Source organism: Penicillium canariense, assembly GCF_028826845.1.
Source record: "Penicillium canariense strain IBT 26290 chromosome Unknown utg000001l_segment0_segment0, whole genome shotgun sequence".
Classification (NCBI taxonomy): Eukaryota; Fungi; Ascomycota; class Eurotiomycetes; order Eurotiales; family Aspergillaceae; genus Penicillium; species Penicillium canariense.
This window is the reverse complement of record NW_026622728.1, coordinates 1,752,647-1,778,179: the sequence shown is the minus strand read 5'-3', so window position 1 is coordinate 1,778,179 and position 25,533 is coordinate 1,752,647. Positions and strand designations below refer to the sequence as shown.

Genomic DNA, 25,533 nt, shown 5'->3' with positions numbered 1-25,533 from the left:
GAATCAAATGATCAATTATGCATCCTATAAACTCAAAGTCAAAGGAAATAATAGCCTGGTCAATGCTTAAATCGGAGCACGACCTCCCCCCCCCTCCTATTAACACCAACCATAGCGCCCAGAGCCCTGCCCTGCAAATAGCTCTTTCTCGGTTTAACGAAAAGATCATCACTCAAAAGATTCGAAAGAAATTCCATGGGCTCTGCCTAACGCCTGTCAGAAACACCGGGGCTGGTAAGAACTAAAGGTAAAACAGTCTGCGGTAATCAGTCTGGCGGCAAGAAAATGCTTGAGAAAGAAAGCATCGCTGTAGGATGGTATGATCGTATGAGCAGTCAAACGTCTAGATTAGGCGTGTGGGAGCTCTAGATCCCCTTAGCACACGATGCAGAGTAGTTCCTCCTCCAGGATGAACTTCCCCTCCTTGTATTTTTCGCTGCTCTCATACGCCTTGTCGTACTTCCAGCCCACGGTTTCCTTGCACTGTCGGCAGGTAATGTCACGGACAATATGGCGGCCGGTTGTCATGCTGCGCTCGACGGCTTCTGATTGGGTGATATTCACGACGGTATTGAAGAGGTACGCTTTGCCGTGCTGGCCGCGGAAGTTCTAGTAAGAGTGGGTGTTGCGTCAGTAACTGCGAGGAGAACAAGGTCGACAGAGACATGGAGATGACAGATTAAAGAAGACTCACCCGACTGATGATATCATTATAGTCAGCAAGGTGCGTCTTGCACTGCTTGCAGCCGAAAATCTTGTTGGAGGTAAGATAGACGTTGTACGAGAGACCCATGGTGGCTGATTGGGGTGTTGTTGGTGGTGATTGGGGTGAGTGGGCTTCAGGTGTGGGGATAGGGACAAGGTTTGAGGTCTATAAGGGAGAAAAAGAGAAGGGGCAGAAGAAGAGGCAGGAAATGATGTTGAGTAGGCGAGTCCAGCGCCTTAATAGTTCTTGAAGGCGAACCTCTCTGACTCCTCCCTGAGGCAGGTGTCTGCGTCTCGATCGGCGTTTGGCCTCAATAAGGAGAGCCCCGCTCTGGACCTGCCTCTTGAGAAGCAGCCCGGCTCCTTCTGGAAATCCCTCGCCTCACTCCGACCGGGGTGTTAGGTCGAGCTGGCGGAAGCTTGACGACTGACGAGTCGCTGACGATAAGGCCTCCTGCCGCACGATAAGGCGTTGGAGGAACGGTCGGGGCTGACGGATCACAGGGAAGGGGCACGGAGGAGCCAGCAGTCCCCTTGTCACGTCTGGGTATATATCTGTGCCACAGGTCCAGCAATATCGAGCGAGCAACTGAGGATGAGAGGTGCGTTGTTGAGGGAGGTCTCGGAGACTTGAATCCAGTCGGGCGCGCAGCTGCCTCAGGCGCGGCGCCCCGCACCGGATCGGGCTGGATCAGCTGCTGCCTGTTTACGACATCTTTGCGGCACGAATCCTTTCCAGCTAGCCTGGATGGCCGCCTACCCTTGATATTGAGTCAGTAAGTTGACGGGAGACAGGGAATATACAATGCTGGGCATAATGAATATCAGAGGATGTGTGTATTTTGTGTAAATTCAATATTTCCCTATACAAAGCGCCAGTAAAATGTGCTCCTGCATGCTCGATGCCCATAGTACACGATCTAGACACAACGGCACTGGCTCGGGTTCAGAAGAACCAACTGTCAAGGCCAGTGACTTACTCATAGTCCCTCAAGTACCGACCAGGCAGCTCGACATCCCACATCGGCCGCTCCACCACGGCCACTTCCAGGTTCCCGGACGGGTTCCCGTCCTCCTCCAGGTCGTCGCCTGACAAACTGCTGAGGGGGACGATCCCGAGAATATCACGGTACTTGTACGTGTGCCACCAGCGGCGTGGCGGTTGGGGCGCGGTGCCATTGGCCACCACAAGCTGCTTTTTCTGAGAATCTGCAAGCCCGTTGGCGCCGGGCGTCGATTTACCCTGAGAGCTCTTCCGAGGAGTCCCGTTTTCGATGGCGGCTCCGTCCTCGCGTCGGAGACGGGCCAGAGCTGATTCGTTGGTTGCAGCAAAGGCCTCGTCATACTCGTAAGCCTCATCGTCCTCGTAGTTGCGCGAGCGTTCTTGATCGAGGGATATCCACTCGCCCTGCGACTCGTCACAGCCCACGATCTTGCGAACCTTGGATCCAAGGTGGATGTCCATCTGTGAACGGGGAACCTTGTCACCAGCACCGCTGTTGGGCTTCTTGCGGTCCTTCTCGTCGTCCTCGAAGGGATCGCGCTTGCGCTTCGAAGCCTTGACGAGCTGTTCAGAGGCTTCGTTCTCCGCGGCCTTGAATTCTTCGGGAGAAGGGAAATCTTGCAACGTGTCGAACATCCACAGCCATGAGGATCCATACAGCCAGACGCGCTCGCGGCCCTCGAAAAGATCCCACATGCAGCCCATGGCGCGGTCCTTCACGCCCCGGAATTCGACAGGGAGGTAAGCTTTGGGATTTCGTCGAGACCAATCTGATAGCTTGCCGCTGCGAGCCTCAAATTCAATGAGCTGGTGCTCGCTTGTGACAACCATCAATCGGTCCTCTCCGGCCGAGGGGCCAGTGTGGCTGTTGCCATTGGTCAGGGCCTTCGGCGGAGAGCTCTGAGGACGGAAGGACAACAAGGTGATGCCGGCCTTCATTCGAGGAATTGGAGACTCTGAAGCTGCTGTCTGCCACTGCTGGCCCTCGAACACAACGTCCTCGTCCTCGTCCTCCTCGTCAGATGAGTCGTCATTCAATTTGGATACGCCGTTTGTCTTGGCATTGACGGTGGCGCCAGAGTTCGCCGTGGGACTCAGAACCCAGGTATCAACACACCCAGACAGATCAGCGACAGCGAGGGTCTTGCTATCGTCAGAGAACACAGCGGACCGGATTGCCCGCTCATACTCACCCAGTGTACCGTGAGAGGCCTTTTCGTGTCGTGTATGCCGCTTGACACGCTTGAGAAGTGCAAGCTGCGCTAATATTTCTGGTTTATCGGTGCCTGAAGAGACCAACTGAATTCGAGCCACATAAACGCCGCTGTTGGGGCGAATGATGCAGAGCCATTGGCTATCCGGTGAGATCGTCACGAGACGTGCGCCTTCGCTAGAAAGAGATTTGGGGACATCGATCTTCTGGATTCGGAGAGCGCCCTTCTCATCGCCCTTGCGCCGGCGAACAGTGAACAGCTTGACGTCGGATACTGTGGCGACAGCAAGGGTCTTTCCATCTGGGGACAGCATAGCAGAAGTGATGTTTTCTTCACCCTATATAGAAAGGAACGTGTCAGAAATGGTCTCACGGAAACAGAATTCGTGTGACAGTGTTCATACCTGAATCATAACCTTTGCGACGAGTCTATGCCTCTGGCCATCGATATTCTCATTCAGAGAAGCTGGGCCTCGAGAGACTCGCCAGAGACTCACCTCTCGGTCCCAGAAGCTCATCACCAAACGAGAGGAAGGCGCGGAAGTAAGTTGTGGAATCTGAGGAAGGCTGGAAAGCTTGCGGTGGTGTTCTTTCCCAAATTCCCGGAGCGGCAGGACAACGGGTGTCGCATCAGGACCTGCAAGACATTAATTAGCACTCGGCAACAACATAGACACTTCTGTCACATACCTCCAGATACAGCGATACTGATCTCTTTCGTCTCGTAAACAGCAAATGTTTTAACGTCGTGGGAATGGTATCGGCGATGCATGACCTCTGCCCAGCGGCTCTTCTTATCACCCTTCTCGACATCCTTCTTGCGGTAAACCACTGTTCTCTGATCTGCGCCACCACTGATGACAGTATCACCATTCGCGCTCACAGCCACATCAAGCACATCTGCAAGATGGCCCTGTATCCGCTGGATGAGGGAGTAGTTCTTAGCATCCCAGAAGCGGATCTCGCCCGCGGAATCTCCAGAAACAATCGTGCCATCCGGCAGGCACTTGACGGACCAAACCAGCAGCTGCTTAGGGCCATCTGTTGGTCCTTTTCCAAGTGAGATTGTTCTCAGTAGTTGTCCGTTGCGGATATCGAAGAGACGAATAGAGCTATCGGCGTAGCCCGCGACGATGGTGTTGCGGTTCTGGAAGGTAACGCTCAGAACCCGCGCTCGCTTCGTGGAAGGACGCATCAGACGAAGGAACCTGAGATCACCATCGGCAGTCGACAGGATCACAATTGATCCATCCGCACAACCGGCTGCCAGGTGCTGGCCCAGATACTCTCCCTCAGCCGGTGGAAGGAATTTTCCATTTGCGCCTCTCTTGGTAGGCTGCCACTGCGGCTGGGCAGCAAGGCACCAAATTTCACCGTAGTTTCCACTGGAGTGGCGCAGTGGACGTCCCTGTTCGAGATCCCACTCTGTGACCGCTGTGGAGTAGCCGATGCTGAACAGGCGCAGCTTGCCCGGCAGCTTGGCACCCGCAGGTCCGTCCTCATGGGGGTCTTGTGTCCAAATTAGGCCTTCAATACTTCGGTCCTTCCCTCCACGTAGCACAGTCTCCTGGAACCACACTCCGCGCATCGGGTTCCATATTTCGATATCGCCGTTCGCACGGCCGATTGCGAGTCGAAGAGTGGGCACACCTCGCCCGGCGAGATCAGCGGAAGGGGGATGCGAGAAGGCAAGCGAGTTGATAGCCTGAGGATTGTAGGACACGAATCGACAGCGGTGAATATCCATGACTGCGGTATGGGGCTTTTTCTGAAGCGGATGCGCTCTCTCGGTATGATTCGAATGTTCGGACGCAAAATGCGAGGATTGAGGCGCCGGAAATCAATTCAGATGAACTCCAATTTGGGCTGCGACGCAAGCCCTTATGCACTCATCTTGTAGCCTGAAGATTGGAATGAATGCGGTGTCGAAGCTGTCTGGCCGTTGCGCGGTCTCTTTTTTTTCTGTAGATAAATTTTAGCGGGCCGGATTATCTTAGCGGAAGGCGGTGGGTCACGTGAGAGATCCCGTCTTGGGAGCCTGTTGGATCAGGCAGGAATGAGCAATTGATAGAGGCACATACATCGATGCCATGGCTGAAATGTCTGCAATTGAATCTCGATGGTAAAAAAGGTTGGACCAAATCTTGAGACGAAATTTAACCCATTGATTTTCAGTGCATTCTTCCCCCGTGCCCAACACGACCTAGTGGTTGGATATACACGGTTACGTGTATAAAGTATGCGTACAGAGTTGGACATGGCGATGCTTGAACGAGGTACTTAACAAGACCAAGATAATTGACAATAGAACCTAGAAATGATAGACTTCAAGACATTTTGTAGCACAATCCTAGCACCTGCGTATTCAAAATAAAAAACACAGCGTTCATACACCGTGACCAAGCAGTAAATTTTAGATCTCCCTGCCGCTGGTCGTCGCCAAACCGGAATTCAAAACCTTGACAAGAAGCGGTCGGTATTCTTATTGAACATCCCATATATAGAATAGACCCAAGTCGGCGGCTGCTGATCGCAGTGCCGGACTGCGCGAGCAGCGGTGGAAATGATGGGGGAAGGGCGGCGGCATCTACCTGAGCGCAGCGTGGCGTCTCAAGTGCTCAGTTGGGTAACAATTATCCAGCTAGCGGTGGCGTCCCAAGATCGAACCATTGAGGGCTCAACGCGATTGTGGCCGGGCATCCTGCCAAAAGTAAGGAATCTGACAGCGAACAGCAAGCAATGCAAGAGCAAAAGACGGATTTCAATGTGAGTCGCGCCAGGCTCAGCTGAATGAATACCAATGAGCGCGTGGGCGCCCGCCAATCCGCAGCCTCCTAGCGACCGGCTTGAAGACTCCATATTAGGGTTGCCTTCCCTGCCTGCAGGCCCAGGCCACCGGAGGCCTGCCACGTCAGAAACAGCCCCATTCCTCCTCCGAATGATAGGCTGTGGCTGGTCCAGGGCCTCCCTAAGCTATGCAGCTCTCTGTATCAGATTCCAAGTCGTTCGGATGGTGGGGGCTCCTGATAGGGCCACATCCTGCTTGACTTGCAGACCATATCCGATCGCCGGGTTGCCCATCATACTCAGCAGGTTGTTGGGAACAAGCAACAAGCTGGATGAGGAGAACGCCGGACACTCGGTCCATGTTTAATTGGCCGGATTCTCGACAGAGCTGCAGGTAGGTGAAGACGGGATATCCCACTATCGTGGTCCACTCGACATGGCTACGTCCAAGACCAGGCCCGGCAATAAACTTCAGGTATATTGACGCGATCGGCCCAGCGAGGCCAGGAGAACGGAAGGAAACTTAGATGAGGTACGCTGTGGGGTGTGGCACTTCCCCGGTCAGCAGCGCCCACAGACTCTCTCGGGCGCACCGATTCGACAGCTCACCACCAGTCGGTGGCGGACGAAGATAAGCACTAGGATCTTCAGTGGCAGTTGTTCCGGTCAACTCTCAACTCTCAACTCCCCAGCTCGATGCGATCGTGCCTTTCCATGGCTGATACTCTGAATGGCCACTGGCGTGCGGCCCGTCGAACTCAATTCGGGCAGGAACTGTCGTATGCTGCGTGGACTTGGCTTCAGAGAGTTCAACTGCTGGATGCGTCGGGCTGAGCAGTTCGCCCTCGATCTTGTTGGATCTGACTCTCCCCGTCCCCCGCTTCGAATAAGCAGGTTCCGCCCTGACCTAATCGTTCGCAAACCAGCCCTGGACACGCTCTGGTACCAAGGAGGGAAGAGTGGGAGGCACCATTCAGATCGTCGTGTTCTCCGCAAATGCAGCGCGTCATCTCCTTATCATCGCGTGCTTTTCCGGTTCTGAGCTAGGACGTAGCAGAATTCAGACTCGATTTAGTGAACTTAGATTCCAGCCGCGATCCTGGCTACCTTTGGCTCTAGCCGGAACAAGAGAAAGTAGGAGAAGGGGGCTGATTAGGACTGCCGGATCGGCAGTCAATATAGACGCAGTGTCCGGACGCGATGGCTGAATCAAACGCGTGTGCAAGTGGTGACTGGGATTTGCGCCAAGATAGTTCAATCCTTGTTCCCAACCCCCGTATCCGGAATCCGGACTCTGGCCGAGCCGCTTATGCATGTGGTTGTCCGACGAACTGTGTGTTTAAGGCGATAGTCAGCGTTGTCTTCCGGCCTGTTCGGTCAACCATTGCGGCCTCGTATCTTTGCCGCTCAGAGTTTTTTTTGAAGTTCTGTCTTCAATTTGTCCAAACAAGCTTGCAAAGCGGCGCATACGCCAACTAAGTCGAAGGGTGGGACGCGAGGCCGGCGATGACGGCATAGCTTCGATCCCAGCCGAGGCCAACACGCCTAAGCAGAACGCTGGAGTATGGGGCGCCCCCCAAATCCAGCTTGTATCCTTGCACCTGCAGGGGGAGGCCGGTATTGTGAGGTCGTTAAGGTTTGCATGGATTTGTTTGCGGAGAGTCTTGCGAACGTGTCACCATGCCACGACCAGGTCTGCTGCTTTTACCGTACAGCCAATTTATCCCTTTTGGGACCTGCCGGGCTTCAGAGGTAATGAAGTAATCGTGGACTCCGTACTGAACAGAAAGCTCCGATGTGGAGCTTTTCTGTTCGTTACACGACGGGTATTCTCCACTATATTTTGGTCTCTAAACTTAGTTGGGATTAGCGCCGTATTTAACAGCCTTACTGCTCCGATTTGCCGGTTCGCCTTCAATCGGACAAGTCTTGCTGGGAAGCAGGGCGGAAGGCACCTAGTCACGGTAGGGATCACAATATTCCAGGTCATCCCTGCTGCGAGAAGATGAATACGAGATTAACAAGAGAGGGCTAGCTTGCATCTCAACGGAGAGGAACCTCTTGAGGAAAAGGGGTGGGGAAAAGGGGAGGTAAAAAAACACACTAAGACCATGGTTGAGCCTCCACAGACCCAGCATCACGTTACCGAACTAGGTCATATTGTCGTGACCATTGGGATTCGCGTTGCTGATTAGCACCACTTTAATTCGTTGTGGGGGCCACGCGAAGATTTTTGCTAATAGCTCCAGAACCTGATGGAGACGCTGGAAGGGCGTTGAATCTTCTAGTCGAAACCATTTGAATCAAGAAGGCCATCCCAATCGCGTCGGAGGTAGACCTGATACAGTGGTGCTACTTATTTGTTTCAGGCTCCAAGGCGTTGGAAGACACGGCGCGCGACCGGAGCTACCTAGCTAAACGTGATGCAAGCTTGGGGTAGCTTGTCCACGACCCAGGAACTTCCGCTGGCTTAAGGACCCACCGGGAAGGAAATATCTGACATTGTGGAGTTGAACCCACTACGCTGCTGCAGAAAAAAAAAAACTCACAAGAATATAGACGTCTTCGCAGAGGGGCAGCATAACAGAAAAAATCTTCACCGGTCAACCAGGTCCATTCTGTTCAGTATTTGGGAACAAAGCAAACATGTACGGAATATTGTGAAAATGTATGTTTGATGCAAGAGTTGCCAAGCGTGTGAAATATTTGGATCTGCTAGTCATTCACGCGTTCAAAGGTTCGCCGAGAAACGACTGAAACCTACTTTTTATGGAAGTACATCATTGTGCTGTCAATCTAAATGCCGAGAATATTGCAACTACGGAGTAGACATACATACAGTACGTACGCACCTTTTAGGTTCGAAGCCCATAGAACCGGCCGAAATTCCACTCGCGGCCGCGCAGGCTTTGTGCGTACAATATCCGCTGCATCCGACCATCGCCACTGTGAAGCCGCTCTGTTTTTTGCGTCAGAACCACAGTGGACCGGAAAGCTGTCAACTAGGCGGGGCGGAGGCCACAGAAGAGCTTTCCCGCCGATGCTGCCTCCGCCACCGGAGAGTGTAGCAAGTGCGAGAAAAGGTCGGAATCTCTGCCCTCCCCTTACCATGGTTACTCGATGCCGGAACGGCCCTGCTGGACAACCGCTGTTGAGGGTGTGGAGCGTTGATTATGTACTGGGGAAAGACCCAACGCTTTCCACGGTTGAGGCGTCCTGAATTGTCAGAGACCGAATGGATAGAGAGCTGGGACGTATTCGATTTCGAGGACGAAAAACGGCCCTTCTACAATACAGTTCTTTTTCCCATTTTGCTCTTGCCTTTCCTTTTCAGGTGGATTGTGACGTACAGACGTTTGTCTGCGTGTATATTCCACAGCAAGTCTCGAGAGACTGACCGCCTGTAAACGGAATGCTAAAGCTCCGAAGGACAATACTGTACTCGCGGGTACAAACGACGAAAATCAGATACTGTAGATTCGTCTCCCTGTAAGTTAATTGTGACAGCACATTTCGCTTGAAGTTCCATATCTCCGTAACGCAAGTTGCTGTTGGCGGTATCTCATGGACGGCTCAGATCTGAGCTACAGTACTGTACAATGTGAACAGGCCCTGCGCACTGTAGATCAGAATGACCCCAGAATCAGACACTGGTGAACACACAGTGTCGACTCACCACTCACTTGTACTCATCAAATTAAAAACAGCAGGATACACCCTCCCCTTGCGACGAAAGATGAAGGGAAACCCTGCAGGAACGCTCGCTGTGCAGGGTCAAACCAACAACGCGGGCGTAACTACTGAGAAGTGGTCCAACGTATTGATGTTCCTGGCGCGCCACTGCGCAAGGAGGACCAACACCTATAACATGTCCCTACACTGGGGATATGATCGTGCAGAGGTCGGAGAAACATGAGAGCCTTGAACAAATCGAGTGTCTCGATAGAAGATTAAGGTGACTGTCACTCCCTAGCAAGACCCTCCTTGAAAGCCCTGCATACCCTGCACGGCTATGACTGAATTCTATCCCATGCTGTGGCCGACAATTTGGTATCAACCTCGGGCAGATTGACCACACCTCTGTAAGGTCACTTCGGCAAAGGCGACAGAGCGCTAAACAGTGACGGACAAAAATAGCCCGATTGAAGATATCCAAGTTGAGCACCACGGATCTTGTCAGGGTCTCTTACACAGTTGTACTGGCGCGGCGGGAAAAAGAACCCGGGGGCCGAACGGGGGGGGATCCAGAACATGGTAAGCCACTGAACACCACCGAGCATCGCATGCGCGCGCCTTGAGCCGAACCTCCTGGCGTCCTCCATGCTCCAGCCTGTCGGTAGTTGAAACTAGTGTTGAACGGGAGATTAGACAAGTACCTAAATAAGGAAATCAGTAAGCGAATGCGACCGTCCCAATTGCCTGACCAGCCAGTTTCCCCCTTAAATGGTGAATTGAGAGGCGGGCCCTTGCTATACCCGGCTGGGCGCATGGATCGGATACACATGTGTCAATGTACTCCGTACAACTAGTTTCCAACCCATCCGGGCAGGTCGCCACGGCCAGTCCGTACTCCCGTGCCACTTCCTGGTCCGAAGAATTCCACGGGGACAATGCACGCTTAGGTGGTGATGTGCCCCATAGCGCCCAGTACTGCATACTCTGGCGCCGCCCCTTTTTACCGGGCCTTGGATTGCCTTACCCGAGTGTCACCCTCACCAGTAGTTCGCATGGATTGACAGCACCGCGGTGTCAGATTGGGGTTTCTTTTGGGTTTGATTCAGACGTAGGGAGTAGAACAAACGATGCTGGATTCGTGTCCAGCTGGGAGTGGGACAGGATCCGGACGGTAGTCTTTTGATATTAATTTGCAACGGTCAAATCAAGGGCCTTCCAGGCTTTATCTTTATACGCGGGTTCCAAATCTTGCATCTTATCCGTGTTGACGACGCTTTGGGGTCCCTCCGGGTCTAATTTGGTTAACTATTGGCCCCGCTGTTCGCTGCCGGCAGGTGTGATGGTACACGCTACGCTGCAGGTAGCCATGATTCCTATCCAACGCGTCAAGAGACATGGTCTATCCTATCAGTCAGGACATTTGGCCCCCAGGACACGCCCACACCAAGCGAGAGGGAACTACTATATTGTTGAACTTGACCGACAACGCGATGAATGAATGCCAGTCCGCTCAAGGCACCAAGGCCAATACATAGCCGCGTTTGAGAGATACTGTTACTCTGCATAATTGACGAGATGACGCATACCGACGCAAGATTGAAGTCGAATATTTGCCAAACACATGATTTGCCTACCTTCCAAAAGAAGCGTAGTTCAGGCCCCAGGAGGGTACAGTTGTCAAGACCCTGGCATTCATTGGGTGTAAGTTCCGACCATTGAACATTGTGAGCGTAGGGCGTTCAATTGACCGGGAAGTATGTTTACGATCTGCCTCCGCATCTTGGCTGTGTCCAGCATTCGATTACCCGGTTGGGATCTCCCTTACGTGGTCCCAATGTACAGACCCGATGTCACAATCCTGCAATGGCGCCGGATGTCTCGTTTCTTCTCTGGCAAACGGTTGGTGGAGGGGATCGTCCCTAGCCTACCGTACAATTATGCCATAACCAGGCGAGAGACAGATGCCATCAACGAGGGGTCTGCATTCTTGGGGCGGGGTGACGATCTAAGGAATTGAGCAGCATGGTCTCTTGCTCTCTGTCTGCGGCACGTCGGTTGATCTCGTCCAGCCCCCGATTGATCAATCAGGCCCGGTCGGAGTGGCCACCACATTGTCATTGCAAAACGGCCGACTCGCATAGTGCCCATCAATATTTCCTGCGTGGAGTCCTGGTCGCATCACGAGTGGCTGAAGTTTAACCCTTTGCCGACCTTACAGCGCGTCTGAGAAGGGACAAAGCAAGGAGACCCCAACCCCGACTCGCACCATGAGGGGTGGGGTCTATGAAACCATTGGCCGGAGTGAACGAAGTACTGGATTACTACGGAGTAAAAAGGATCTCACTGGAGAGTTTGGGAGTGTCGCATGCCCCTTTGGCTGTAATGTATGTACGGAGGAATTGAAAATTGAGAGACCTGACGTGCAGTATGGGACGTCCTTCTGGAAGTGCAGGAAAAGAGGAGTCAAGCTGGACACATCTCTCCTGTGCAAACCTTATCTTGGTTGAGGGAAGCCGGGGACAAATCACCATCCTTGCCCGAGTCTCACAGGCGGCAGACAAGTGCCAATAGTGTCCATCGTCCCACCTGGAAACCTGGGAAACCTGGGAAGTGGTTGCGTATGCGGCTTCCCCAGAGAGGGGAGAAACTGACACCAGTTCACGCAAGCAGAGTCGTAGGCCTTTGTTCGGCCGCACCGATGGACGCGTTCGCACAAGGAGACACCCGCAATTGAGTTCCAAGGAAGAGGATCGGGGAAACGTGGGGGCCTGTAGATTTCTTGGATGCCACGGACCGAGTAGAGAACCTGCTTTGGAGGCCGCCATCCCCCACATGGTACGCAGGCGAGATGAGATCCCTGCAAGACAAAGGAGGCTCGGCTCAGAGGGGAAGGAGAAGGGGGCCATGAGGGTGCATTAGGCCGCTATGGGCTATTATGGCTCCTTCGGAGCGGGAGTGCCGCCAAGAGTATATCCACAGCCCAACTGGGAGGCGAAGTGGGCGGCTGGGAGGGGGGGGGAGAAGTCGCAATCAAGTCCATGCCAGGGCAATCCTGGGCGCTGGGCCAGTCAGCGAGCGTAGACCGCAGGAGACCCTGGGACGCGACCGTATCGGAAGGCTAGAGGGCGAACCATTCAAGCCAGCGCAGCGCTAGCTGCCCCGGGGATGGGCTCTCGGACGAGCCAACGGGAGAGGATGTGCATGGCCGACGATACACTGTTACGAGACCTTTGGGGTCCGGAGAATGGCTTGCGTCCTCGGTCACTCTATCGATGCCCTTTTGTACACTCACGTACATGATTATGAAAGCACCGGGGGTTACAGGACGCGGTCAGCGGTGGCTGCGGAGGACATAAGGAAATTAAGGTATACCGCGACTTTGCCGTCAGGGTGAATTAACCTGGCTGCAATACTCTATAGTTTTCCCGTTCTGCCTCGAAGGGCAATCATAGACACCTCCACGTTGTATCCATGTCCTGATGAGTAGTGTCTATATGTCTATAGGTACGGGGTACAGGGTCCCCCAGGCAGTACTGTAGTATCTTTTCTACTCTGTACCGAATCCGAGGGAATCCGAGGGCTGAAATCAAGGGGAAAGAGAGGGCTGACATGTGGTACTTTTTAGTGACGGGAAATAGTCCTGGAACAGACGGGCTGAAATGTTTCGGTCGCGACGAAGATCTCCCCACCAAAGTCCTCGTTGGGAGGTCGCTGTATTGGGTGATTTTCGAGAATCTCTCGGCCTGCATTTTCACTGGCTGCGGATGATCGAAATACTCTAGTGTATGCGGAACAAAATGACTGGGTCGCGGCATACGGTCGAAAACGCGACTGGCCACATCTTTGGTGCCTGGGCCAGTCCCAATAGACTGGGTGTTCCATGCTGTGACCCCTAGTGATAGGAAAAAGGCTGGCCTGAGATCCTACGGCTGCCCTCGCCGATAGGAGGTGGTTTTGGGTCGATACATCTCGTTGCGTTGAAGGAGCGTAATGGACCCGTTTTCCCACGCGAGCAAGGGCCACTCAGGGCTCAGGCCTCAACTCCTGAACAGGCGATTCCTTGTCCGCTGGGAAATCGGGGAGGGTCTCAGGGAAGGCTGAAAAATAAATCACTGCAGAGTTCATTATATGGGTCAGGGCACGATGTTATTCAGACAATGAATCTACCACTGTACTCACGCGAGTACCGGACTCATGCTCTGAGGGCGAGGCTGCAAGTGGAGGCCGGCGTAAACCGTAGTTCGATACTCCCATACTACCTCTTTACTACGCTCTCCGCCGGAGGGGGCGCAGGTGAACAGCGTGCTCCGCCGCCCAAATTGCCCATAGGGAGCCTAAATCAAATGACTTGGACGACATAGACATAGGAGACATGGACAATACTCCATGGCGGTTTCAAACCTCATGGATCACCCACCCGTGCATCGTCCTTGCAGAGCGAGGGAGAAGTGACTGGGCCCCCGCCTCCTTACCATACCTGGATACTGGTAATACCGACTCATACCGCCATCCCCTCCGGCAGGTACGGTACTCCATACAGCTTCAGCCTCCACCCACAAACCTCGTTATGACGGTACCGCACAGCTAAGCTGCCCATCTCCGTCTTTTGTCTCAGCTCTCTCTTCCTCTTTTCTTTCCCACACCCGCCTGGAGAGAGAATCTAAATTCCTCCTCCTTGTACCTCTCCTCCTCTCCTCTCCCTTCTCTTCTTCCATACCCTCTTCTTCCTTTCTTCCTTCTCCCTCCCCTTGCCAATCTGTGGAGAGCCCGGAGTCTGGTCGACTGAGAAACGAGCGTGCCGTCCTCAGTCCGCTTCAGACCTCCTGTCGAGTCGAATCCCCTCCTCGGTCTTGACGATCCTCCCAATTTCGACGTTTGTTAGCTCAAACGGCGAACCCCTCCCCCTCGTCCTTTGTCCGCCGGTGCCTTCGTGATCCCGGACCCCGACGAAAACCCTCCCTGAGCCCGCTCCTGCCGGTTAGACGAGCGACAGTGTGGGGATATCATTTTGGAGAATTTCTTCGGATGATACGAAAACTGTGTGCTTTCGGTTTCTGATTGATTTGGAGACTGTTCTGGGTAAGTGAGAAAAAGAAAACTGCGTTGCAGCACGAGTTGCGTCGGATTGCCCAAGGCCCCCGGTACCCTCGATATCCTATACCTGTCCGTCCGAGATACATGGAAACACATTGGAAGTGTGAAGCCTCGTTGGCAAGTGGTGTGGGGCGTGCACACGAAAGGAGTCATGGTGGTTGGCAATGGTCGTGGATTTCATATCCCCTAGGACCAGACGCCCCCCGACCCTTGGACACGGAAACACTGTCACTTTTGGTTGCTCAATTGGGTTGGCCTTGGTGGTGAGATACTGGTGTGGCGCTCACAATTGAACAAGGCCGGTCCTGCTGGGGAAGGATGGGAGCATAAGGGGGCCCGATGTTATATGCAAATGGCATCACACGCGGAATGCTCTTCGCTCAGGGATCCAGGAACCTGTTCTCCCCAGGACAGGCGTGTTATTCAATTGTGAACCGCCCTCGGTTGCTACCAGTGCAGGGTTGATTTAAGGGGCCGTGAAAATCTTGGACTGGGGTTGGATATTGGACATACCGGGAGTCAAGGACGATCAACGCCAGGGCAACACATACCTCGTTCACTACCTATACCCCGTGCTGGCTTGCATTGGCATTGGTATCATTCACTAACGTCTGACCTGGTTTAGAACTTTCGGTTTTGCATCGTGACTTGGTCAATTCACTCTTTTGTGAATGTGCTCTGAGTCGTTGACCGACCGTCTTTCCATCAGCCTCTTCCAATCTGCCTTGGAGGTTCTTTCGGAACACGTTAACTCGTGAAGTGTATGTGAATGATCATTCCTGTTGCACGTTCTCCCCACTCCCCTGACAATCGTGGTGCCCCCCCTACATAGGGTTGTCTTGTGCCCTGCACTCCACATTCCAGCAGTCCCCGGCCTAGGGGTGAAGACGTTCACTCGTGCTTCATCTTTCGGACTGGCATCCTACAGAATCATAATTCAACGGATCATTCCTGCTGGCCTAGCCTAGATGCCAGAATCGCCGTCCCGGTAAGGGTTGCATTGTGCCCTCTGCCCGAAGGCTCTCTACCTGGGTCAGTATTTCTCCGCAGGAGTTATTTGGCCCTTTGTGGATTGGTGCTTGATATCAAAAGTCTTTCCACACCGCGGCCCTCTCTTTTTTCCCACCCATCCTCATTGTCTACCACGCTCACTGCCTTAATCCTAATCTCTAATCGTTCGACTCCGGTCCCGCTAATATCTTAATCGACCGTGCAGCTTTCGCCCTTGGAAGACTTCCTCCCCCGGCATCCCGGCCTTGTCTGCTCGTTTCCCCCAGCTTTCACACTCTTGTTTCACGCTGGTCCACTCCTTAATTTGATCCAACTACTTCAGTCATTCATTTGATCTACCTAATTCGACGACTGTCACTCTCTTAACTCCGTCGTTACCTGTTCGACCACACGTCCTTCAGGTTCCACCTTTCTGGTTCTTGCAAAGCTAATCAATATCCGCCTCTCCCTTTCTCTCCGGTCAATCCTCGACTACAGCAACCATGGAGTACCTCCGTCCTCGATCTGGCTTCCAGCCTTGTGACACCTTCTTTATTGAAGATGACTACCGGGTGCGCGCCGAGAAGCAGGCCAAACAGGAGCATGACAAGCTCGTTGCCCGTGAGCGGCAGTATGCTATCGCGGACCAGCTGTCCAAAATCGCCAGCGAAGAGCTTCGAGACGATGTCCTGAAGCACATGCTGGAGATGGATGTAAGTTCCCATTGTGTGGGGGGGTCGAAAGGCGAATCGAAACAAGGCTTTGCTGACATGTGCTTTCGCTCAGGGCCAAACACTCCCGGATGTGGAATCGATCGATATTCAAACCGAAATCCAGTGGTTCATGCGCCCTTACCTCCTTGACTTCCTGATCGAGGCCCACACTGCCTTCCAACTCCTACCGTCGACGCTGTTCTTGGCGATCAACTTGTTGGACCGCTACTGCTCTAAGCGGGTGGTCTACAAGCGTCACTACCAGCTGGTAGGCTGTGCAGCCCTCCTCATCGCCGCGAAGTACAATGATAAGAAGGACCGCGTTCCTACGGTCAAGGAGCTGAAGTCGATGTGCTGCTCCCTCTACGATGACGACATGTTCATCCAGATGGAATGGCACGTTCTGCAGACCCTCGGCTGGACCATTGGCCACCCGACCGTGGACAGTTTCCTGCAGATTGCCGTCCTGGACGAGCCCTACGACCCTGAGGTGGAGCACATGGCTCTCTACATTCTGGAGATTGCCTTGTTCCACCGGGACTTTGTCTCTAAGCCATCGTCTGAGCTCGCGCGGGCCGCATTGGCACTGGCTCGTTGCATCCTCAACCGACCTCAGCCCCGCCACACCGACTGGGCTGCCCAGTATGACTCGATGACTCTCGTTGGTCTTTCTCAGCAGCTGCACCAGCCGTCCACTGTGGTTTCCCGGAAGTACGCTTCGGCTCACTACTCTCGGGTATCCAAGGTCTTGGAGCACTTCCTCAACCGCCAGGCGTCTTTGGTCAACTATGCTCGTTGCACCCCTCCGGTGGAGACTCCTGTGGAGTCAAAGCCCTACAATGGGGAGATGGGCCTCGCTACCCCTCAGAAGTCCCAACAGTTGACTGCGATTCCACATGGATACATGACACCGCCAATTACTCCGGAGAATGGGGCTTTCGCCGCCCAGGCCCAAATGGTAGCCAACCAGGACATGGTTCGGGGTGTTCCAGCTGTCAATGGCTGCTCGCCGTCGCCTGCACCCGAGGCTGAGATGCAGTACATGCCCACCGATGCCTATCAGCAACAGGAAGCCATGTACATCTCTCATCCGCAGCAACTGCAGCATTTCCCACCACCGTCCCAGATGGCACTCGACACGACCTATGGGGGTGTGATGTAAAGAAGAAAACAACAACAGGACAACCGAAGAAGCAGCAGCCATCCTTCAAAAGTGTTTCGGCGTCATGCACATATTCCCCGTCCGGCGTCGTTGTTTTCTTTCTCTCGGCCGGATATAAACCTTTCGAGGAAGCGTCTTGCTTTTGCGTTGGTTTGATCGCCGTTTAATCCATCAATCCCCCTAATCACCACCATCCGGCGCTTCTTCTGGGATTGTTGACCCTGTGCCATCCTTTCCGCCATTTGACCACCTTCATACGCTTTGCATACGGCTTCGGTCTGCAGAACCGGAGTCGAGACCAGCCATTCTATTCGTCGTCCCATTCGTGTTTTTCAAAACTGCATACCCTTTATTTTCTCTCTTTCCCTTCAATTCCCATCATTCCTGGGTCACCATTTGCATTTGATCTCATTCCACATAGCATTGCAAGAGCGAGCCATTTAGTGTTTATTTGCTATCTTTATTGCATCGTTGTCATCCCCCACACCCATCACATCATCTTTACTTCGCATATCTTGTCGAGGGGGTTCACCCACACCGCCTCGACATTCTTCATCTGCTGCTGCGCGCCCGCGAGCGCTGCGCCTTTGCATATCACCCAACTCCTGACGATCGTTTCGCAGTAAAGCTGCATCCACCACCCCCCCCCCCCCCCCCTCCCCATCCCCTGGCCCCCCCTCAGAAAAAGTCTTTAATGTGTCTGGACCATCCCACCCACCTCATCTCCACCTCTTTCTGTTCGAGTTGGGGTGGGACGGTCGCACACAAAAAAAAGCAAAAAAAGCACCAAAAATCGACAAAAAGAAATATTGCGGTCTCCTGGGGAATTCACGGCAACGGAGACCTGAGATTGACACCATCCCCTCCCCCTGTTTGCCTCCCCATTTACCTTTGTGTACCTAGTTTTAACATGGCTCTGATCCTGTCCACTTTAGTGTGGGGAGTGAAGGAACTTTCTGTTGATTTTCTGTGTGGATTCGAGATTGCCACATGGCCCACGAATGATATCCAATTCTGTGGTTACTTGCTCTTTTCGTCTGTAGGATCTGTAGGATCTGTAGGATCTGTAGGGTCTGTAAGGTAGATGCGAGTGGCGTAGATGCGAATGGCCGTGAGTCTTCCAAGCTCTTCGCCGCGATCCTAGCTGCGTACCCCCGCCTCGGTATCCCCATCCACGCGTTCTAGTTGAATTTGCGAGGGTAGCGCACAAGGGCCCACCCATACCTACGACACTGTATCGGTGCTCATCGCAATCCTCCGCTGTGTCTTTGAGTGTATCTTTGCCATTGAGGCTGCTATTCCATAGCGGCATTGAATTCATTGCTAGCATCTCTGGCACCTGGTAGGTATCGCTGTGCTGGACGCTTTACCTCCTGATATATATTCCCGCGTCGATACCCAGGTCCTAAGGTTTTTCCCTCCACGCAAGAGACCCAATCTCAACCCGGGCAAGGAATCAAATTGCACACATTCGGGGGAATATACTAATTCTTCGGCCGGGGAATGGATATCGATGCATCTCCTCTGCACTATTAGCCCCCATATCTTAGGTAGCTCAATGCCATCCTCCGCCCGCGGCCCCCGAGCTTTCCCCATACTTTGGAACTAGGTAAGCAATCTATGTGGATCCCTACCAAGCTCAACCGTGGGTCGACCCGACCAAGCAGCCAACCACCGCCCCGGAATGTCCAGGTACCCCCAGCGAACTGGGGCACCCGTGGATCCTGGCGCAACCTTGTGTCTATACTCCGTGCTCCGTGCTCCGTGCTCCGTTCGAAAGAGGAGACAGGTCAGGGGCAATAGTGTCTACGCCGTAGTCTGTAGTCTTAGTCTGTAGTCTTAGTCGGGGTCCAGGATCATTTCCGATTCCGACCGGGTGTATTCCATGCACTCAATGGAGGCAAAATCTCCAGTAAATCAAATTGTGTCGAGTAAGTAAGTAATAGCCAATAGCCAATAGCCAATCTCGAAGACCCATTTCGCTCATTTGCAAAGAACCCCGTATCCCCACGCTATGCATCGCAACCAAACAAAATAAAACAGAGTACCTCGGTACGGTAAGTAAAAGCAAAAGAGACAGAGACAGAGACAGAGACAGAGACAGAGACAGAGACAGAAACAGAGACAGAGACAGAAACAGAAACAGACAGGCCGGAGCCAAAGGCGGTTCCAGCGAGTACACCTGCAGCAACCTGCGAGGTATGTGCGTAAAAGTAATATGACACGTGTAACGCTCCCTGAGGCCGACAGGATCGACTAGGGGGAGGATGATGGGGAAGTTGAGGGGAGAGGTGAGAGGTGAAGGGAGAGGGGGGTGAAGGAGCCAGAAAGAGAGAGGAGAACGTATAGACTGGGGTGAATCGTGAGAAGCCAACTCTGGAGTTGACCGTATAGAGTCCGGGAAAAGGGAGGATAAGGAAAGAGACCAAAAAAAAAAAAAAAAAAACCAAGGCTCGAGAAACACCGAGAAACCCCAGGAACTCCAGATAATGATACAAGGGGAACGAAAAGGAAAAGGACCAAGCAGGGGGGGGGGGGGGGGGGGGGAGGAAGGTGGATCCACTTCGTAAAAACAGTCCGAAGCTGAAACGGGCCAGGGAAGGAAAGGAATCCTCAAGAGCAGCGGGCCAGTTCGGGGGAGTCACTGGGCAACAAGACCGCCGACGAAAGGGACGACAGGCAAGAGCGTTGGGGCCAGATTGGCGGTCGTCAGGGGGCCGCGGGTAAAGCGGTACGAGGTACTGGCGGTGACGGGGACGGTGATGGGCCCCCTATCCCTTCTTTTCGGGGCAGCGACCTGCCAGAGCATGTTGCGTGAGCCACAAAAAAGGGGGGTTGTCTGGGCTGCATCGTCTCGCCAGCCAATTGCCCGGAAACCGCATGAATGCAGTTTTTCCGCTATGCTGGCCGATCACCGCCTCATTTCTGGTGTGGTCAAGGTATCCGCTCCCGGGATTTCTCTTCGCAGCAGCCATGTCGGGTCCAGTGCACGGTGTCCCCTTCCAGGAAGACGTACACTGTACTCCGTAAAGCCGCGCGGATAAATCGGAGTCGAATGGGGAGCTGTCCCCCAGCCCGGCCTGCTTGTCTATTGCCTCTGGTCCGTCACATCCCCCATCCTCCCTGGGACCCGCCGGAAGGTTACTTCCAGCGTTGTTTGTCCCAGTCCGACGGCCGAGTCTCGTCGTAGATCTGGCCGCCTTGGTTGTGGACGACAACGGGTGGTTTGCGGACGGGATTGGCGACTGACCGGGGTGCGCGCCTGCATTAGCCGGGCTGAATCTAAAGATCGAGTGGACAGGGGGCCTGGTCGGGCTAAGGCGTGGGCTGGGGCTGGGGGATGAGCTGGTGCTGGTGCTGGATCGACATACCTCGGACTTCCGTAGCGATAATCTGGTCGCTGGTGCTACTGCCTCCGCTGGCCAGTGTAGAATTGGAGTCGTTGGTGACTTTGTGGGGCATGATGATATAGATGAGAGGGGAGGAGAAGAAGCAAAGGAGGAAGAGGGCCAGTGGAAGGGGAGGGAGAGGGTGGGACGAAGTCGTGATCGAGGACGTCTGAGCTGACACAGGCTCGAAAGGGCAGGCAGTGTTGAACTGTGCGCGACGAGGTCTATAAAGATGCAGAAATGAAGTCGCGGGAGGGTGGAATTAGAGTATAGAGGAGGCAATAGTACAAGTACAGTGAAGATAGTGAAGCTGGAAGAGCAGCAGGACCTCTTTTTGTATACCCCAGCCCATTCCCAATTGAGCGCCTCTGATCTACAACTCCGGGGAACCGTCAACTGCGCCAGGGAGCTTCAGCGCTCGAAAGGGAATGGGAATGGATCAGCCCCCCGGACGGATCACAGGTATGGTCAGGGTAATGGGCGTACGAGGGTACAGTATCTGGTGCCTGGTATTACGGGCAGATGCAGTGATTGGGCCTCGCGCCAGGCCAAAGGCAGGGCAGCCAGTCAGAAGCCGTGCCACGATACGCAGTGGACTCCTCGTACGCGGTGGGCCCAATAATGATGAGTCAGCCATTCCTCCAAGAATAGCCTGGTTTAGCTGTTGGCTGCTGGCTGTTGGCGGTTGGCGGTTGGCGTACTGCTGTTGACGGGACCTCGCGAGGACCAAAGATGGATTCCTCAGCCTCACCGCGGCCCCGTGCCGCCAATCATGAATCCCCTCACCCTTCACACCAGGGATGCCTGCCGGCTTGACCGGCAAAAAAGATGATGTCAATGATCCAGGGGCCAGGGGGAAGCTTCACCGACTCGCCCTCTGAATGGGTCCCCCCGGGTCCACTCTGGTCCAGAATCTCTCTTGCCTCGCCTCAAAGACCATTCAGGGCTCCGTGATGATCATTGAGATTAGAGCGCGGGCTCGCACCAATCGCAGTGGTCCTGGACCCGGAAGATCACCGATCGTCCCCGACCGTCCTCTCTGATGCTCCAAGACACGGACGAACTGGAAGGTGGGTAGTACGAGGTCAACTGACTCCTGCAAAGCGAGGACTTGTTGCTAGGTCTCTTTCTCTCGCTCGCCTATCTAGGTAATCGTGCATTCATTGCGCAGAGCGCCAGGGGAGATCGCGGGATGTACGTCACTCCCGTAGATCGGGATGCTTGCGGAGCCCCGGAGCCATTGGGTCATTGCGTGGACTCGTCGACACTCGACGGTCAGGCGATTGCAATTCCCGTTGATGCCTTCCCTCTCCACCGGTCCACCGAGCCAGGTCATTTCCCCCTCCTAAACCAATGGATAACTGGATAAGCCAGAAAATGAGGCCGCGAGACGTGTATCATACCTCCACAGACCGATTCCACCGCTCGACACCCGCTTCCTCTCCCCCGTCATCTCATCGTATCTGGCCACCACCGCCGTCTCTCTCCCGTTTCATCCGCTCCTCCCACCCATTCATACTGCGTCGAATCCCCAGCGTCCGGCGTCCCGTCGGCCCCGGGGCTTGCTGGCGGACCGTAGCCATTGTGGTTGTGTGAAACGTCACGGATTGGATGCCCCCAGCGGAGCTCCCCTGTTTCACATCGCTTGCCCCGGTCCCGGGCCCTGCGTCCGCAGTGCGGTTCCCCTGCACTTGCGGTGGCCGCGGCGTCAGCATGCGGGCCGATCTCACGGCAGGCCGGGACGGAGCCGCCATCCACGTGTAATTGTTAGGCTCGGCGGGTTCAAGGGCCGGCCGGGATGGATGAAGGGGTCGTGGTGGGAGACGGTGAGAAGAGAGTGACGGCGGAACCAAGCTGGCGCCTGGCCCTGGATCGGGATGGGGTGTCAAATGGTTCCTTGCGGCTGCGGCTGGCGGAGTTGGCGGACAGGGGACCGGGATCGGATCTTTCTTCTGCGAGGACCCTGGGCCACCAAAGAAGTTCGAGATACTGGCTTGGGTGAGGCTATCTTTACGGCTAACGCTGCCGGGGGCCTTGGTTTTGCTTCCTGGACCGGCTCCGTTCGTAGTGGAGGATGTAGATGTAGACTGCGTAGTCGTGTCCTGGTTGTCAGCTGGGTTTACCGTCATATAATCTCGAGCGGACGTAAAGCCCGACGAGAGCGTGGTGGCAACTGTGAAGTTGGATGAACCGCCCATGCTGTAGCCGCCTGCAGACAGGTAGGTGGTTGAGGTTGGCCCATGGTTATCCGGGCGCCGTCGTTTTGGATACGGCTCTTGAACCAGGCCATTCGGGCCCTGGTGGTCGTTCCATTGGCTGTTCTCATCGTGCTTCTCCTCGCCCTCGGAGGTCCACTTGTCATCCGAGAGTGACGGGAGCGAAGCAATGTCTTTACACATGTCCGTAGGCGATGGTCGTGGCCGGCGTAGAATATCAGCGATCGAATAGACTACCTTTTCGTGGAATGGAGGGCCTTTCGGGCGAAAGCGTGTCTTGGTCACCTTGGGCGGAAGAAACGGTGTCAAGGTTGTGGACCCGTCTTCTCCTTCGACTAGCCAAGGCTGTCGTATTGGAAGACTCAGGTACAATAGAGCTTGTGCTCGGGTCATTGCCACGTATAAGAGCCGCCGCTCTTCGTCAACCACCTCTGCTCGCGAGTGAGGAATACTCCCGTTGTATACTGCGGGAATAAAGACAACCGGCCACTCCAAACCTTTCGCAGCGTGGATCGTCGATATGGTAACCTCTGATGTTTGTTCGCCCTCGTCTTGCGTCTGTGCCTCGGTGGCTAAGGCGACATTGGCTAAAAACCGGGACAAAGCCTCTTCTCCCGAGTGGGCTTGCTGCTGCTTGACGCCTTCAATCTCAGGGAGGTCTTCTTCCCGGCTTGCCTCCTCCCCAGCAGCCGCAACCTCATTGGCTTGGCCCATCAATTCCTTGACATTCGCCCAGCGACCGTCTTCGTCCAGCGGATAAGTCTTGAGAAGATACTCTTGGAACGACAGGCTTTCGGTGATATACTCTAGAAGAACACGAGGAGCAGATGCATCTTGGCAATCCTGCAGTTTCTGTTTGGAGGCCTCGATTAACTTCATGAGCGAACAAAGCCCTTGCTCTGCCGCCTTCTGCAGCTTCTTTTCAGTCGATCGACGGCCTTGTATGACGTCCTTGATGAACGTCCACAGAGTGACCTGGGCCTGCTCAGCACCAATGGTCAATTGCTTGATAGTCTCATCACCAATTCTTCGCGGTGGAACATTGATAATACCGAGAAGCGCATCTGAATGCTCTGTATGGCTCACGACTCGGAGGTAATTCAAGAGAGTCTTGACCTCGGTCCGATCGAAAAATTTGCGGCCTCCCACCATTTTGTATGGGATTCCAGCTCGGCCAAATGCAGTTTCGATGCGAGTAGATAGTGAGGCTGACCGAAGGAGAATTGCAAAATCAGACATTTTCAATAGACCGCCCGTCATCGCCACGCTTCGCTTAATCTCGAGAACCATCCAGAGAGCTTCTGCGCTGGGATTGGGCAGTTTTCTGAGTACAGGAAGGGTTCCAAATGTATGAGTTGCCTCAAGCCTTTTCGCAGGTCGCGTGGTGTCTTGCTCAATCACGTCTTGTGCAGAATTCAGGATTGACCCCGAAGAACGATAGTTGGATTCTAAGAGGATGACCGATGTGTTCACATACCGCTTCTGCATTCGTCTGAGGTTCTGGATCTCTGCTGAACGAAATCCGTAGATACTTTGATCGGGGTCACCGACAATCGTGATGCGCCGATTCTTCGAAGCTAACAGATTCATCAGATCATACTGGATGATGTTGGTATCCTGGAACTCATCCACCAGGACTGTTTGCACATTGGAAACACATTCTGGATGCTCTCTGAGGAGATCGGCGCAGCGCAAGAGCAGATCGTCATAGTCCAGAAGATTTGCCTCTGCAAGCGCTGTATTATATGCGCGGTATATATGAACAAGCTCCATTTCCTCTGCTTTGACGCGCTCAGCCAAAGCGTCTGGAGAGAGCCCGTGGGCCTTGTGTTTGGAGATCCGCCCTTGAGCTGTCCGAATCTCCATGCTGGATTTCAAGCGCTTGATAATCCTCTTGACACAATATTAGCAAAGAACTCTTACAGTAAGCAAATTATCGAAGCTAAGCGCACCCGAAGAATTGCCCGAGTATCGTCGGAATCCGCAATCCCAAATCCCTTCCGCAGCCCAATCAAATACCCATACTTCACCAAATACCGCCGACAGATCGAATGGAAAGTGCCCAGAATTAACCGCGATTCCAATCGCTCTCCAATAAGCTTCGCCAGACGTTCGCGCATCTCCCGGCTCGCTTTGATCGTGAACGTGCAGCAGATAACATCCTGGGGTTGATAACCATGATGGGAAAGCAGGTACGCGACGCGCGCCGTGAGCGTCTTGGTTTTGCCCGAGCCCGGCGGCGCAAGCACCTGGAGGATGGATGCGGATGAGGTAACCGCTTCGCGCTGGGCCGAGTTCAAACCATCGAGAATGGGATCCATGACATTTCGAGTGTTTTGGGGATCGGAACCTAGGAAAGGGCCATGCTACCGGGGCGGGTTGGGTCGCCAAGAGGGCAGGCGAGACGCGAACGCGGTGTCATGTGACTTTTCTTGCGAGGGCAGTTTGGTAGGCGTGCTATGAAACTGCAGTTGGATTCTCGACATGCTCTGGGAAGAATGAAAAATAGCTTGCGAATTTGGGATACAAAATGATTGTGATCGGTCGGGTTGGAGAAAGGGACTGTGGCGGGCTTTGGTCTCTTCA

General features: G+C 54.0%; 5 protein-coding genes across 5 annotated transcripts; 1 reads left to right on the top strand and 4 right to left on the bottom strand.

The window, feature by feature from the left end:
• Positions 1-375: 375 nt before the first annotated feature.
• On the bottom strand, positions 376-793 carry N7482_000609 (putative Yippee zinc-binding protein Moh1; the record flags this gene model as incomplete). Its single annotated transcript, XM_056682734.1, has 2 exons — positions 376-609; positions 695-793. The coding sequence occupies 2 exons, from the start codon at positions 791-793 to the stop codon at positions 376-378; spliced, it is 333 nt and encodes a 110-aa protein (XP_056546340.1).
• An 888-nt stretch (positions 794-1,681) lies between these two features.
• Positions 1,682-4,668, bottom strand: ura7 (small subunit rRNA maturation protein UTP4; the record flags this gene model as incomplete). The annotated part of the gene is made up of 3 exons (XM_056682733.1): positions 1,682-3,259; positions 3,326-3,558; positions 3,612-4,668. The coding sequence occupies 3 exons, from the start codon at positions 4,666-4,668 to the stop codon at positions 1,682-1,684; spliced, it is 2,868 nt and encodes a 955-aa protein (XP_056546339.1).
• Positions 4,669-15,970: 11,302 nt separating this feature from the next.
• Positions 15,971-17,342, top strand: N7482_000607 (G1/S-specific cyclin; the record flags this gene model as incomplete). The annotated part of the gene is made up of 2 exons (XM_056682732.1): positions 15,971-16,180; positions 16,254-17,342. The coding sequence occupies 2 exons, from the start codon at positions 15,971-15,973 to the stop codon at positions 17,340-17,342; spliced, it is 1,299 nt and encodes a 432-aa protein (XP_056546338.1).
• Positions 17,343-20,483: 3,141 nt separating this feature from the next.
• Positions 20,484-20,804, bottom strand: N7482_000606 (uncharacterized protein; the record flags this gene model as incomplete). The annotated part of the gene is made up of 2 exons (XM_056682731.1): positions 20,484-20,587; positions 20,714-20,804. 2 exons carry the CDS (start codon positions 20,802-20,804, stop codon positions 20,484-20,486), a joined length of 195 nt encoding a protein of 64 aa, XP_056546337.1.
• A 1,381-nt stretch (positions 20,805-22,185) lies between these two features.
• On the bottom strand, positions 22,186-25,268 carry N7482_000605 (ATP-dependent helicase; the record flags this gene model as incomplete). The annotated part of the gene is made up of 2 exons (XM_056682730.1): positions 22,186-24,840; positions 24,900-25,268. 2 exons carry the CDS (start codon positions 25,266-25,268, stop codon positions 22,186-22,188), a joined length of 3,024 nt encoding a protein of 1,007 aa, XP_056546336.1.
• Positions 25,269-25,533: the final 265 nt, after the last annotated feature.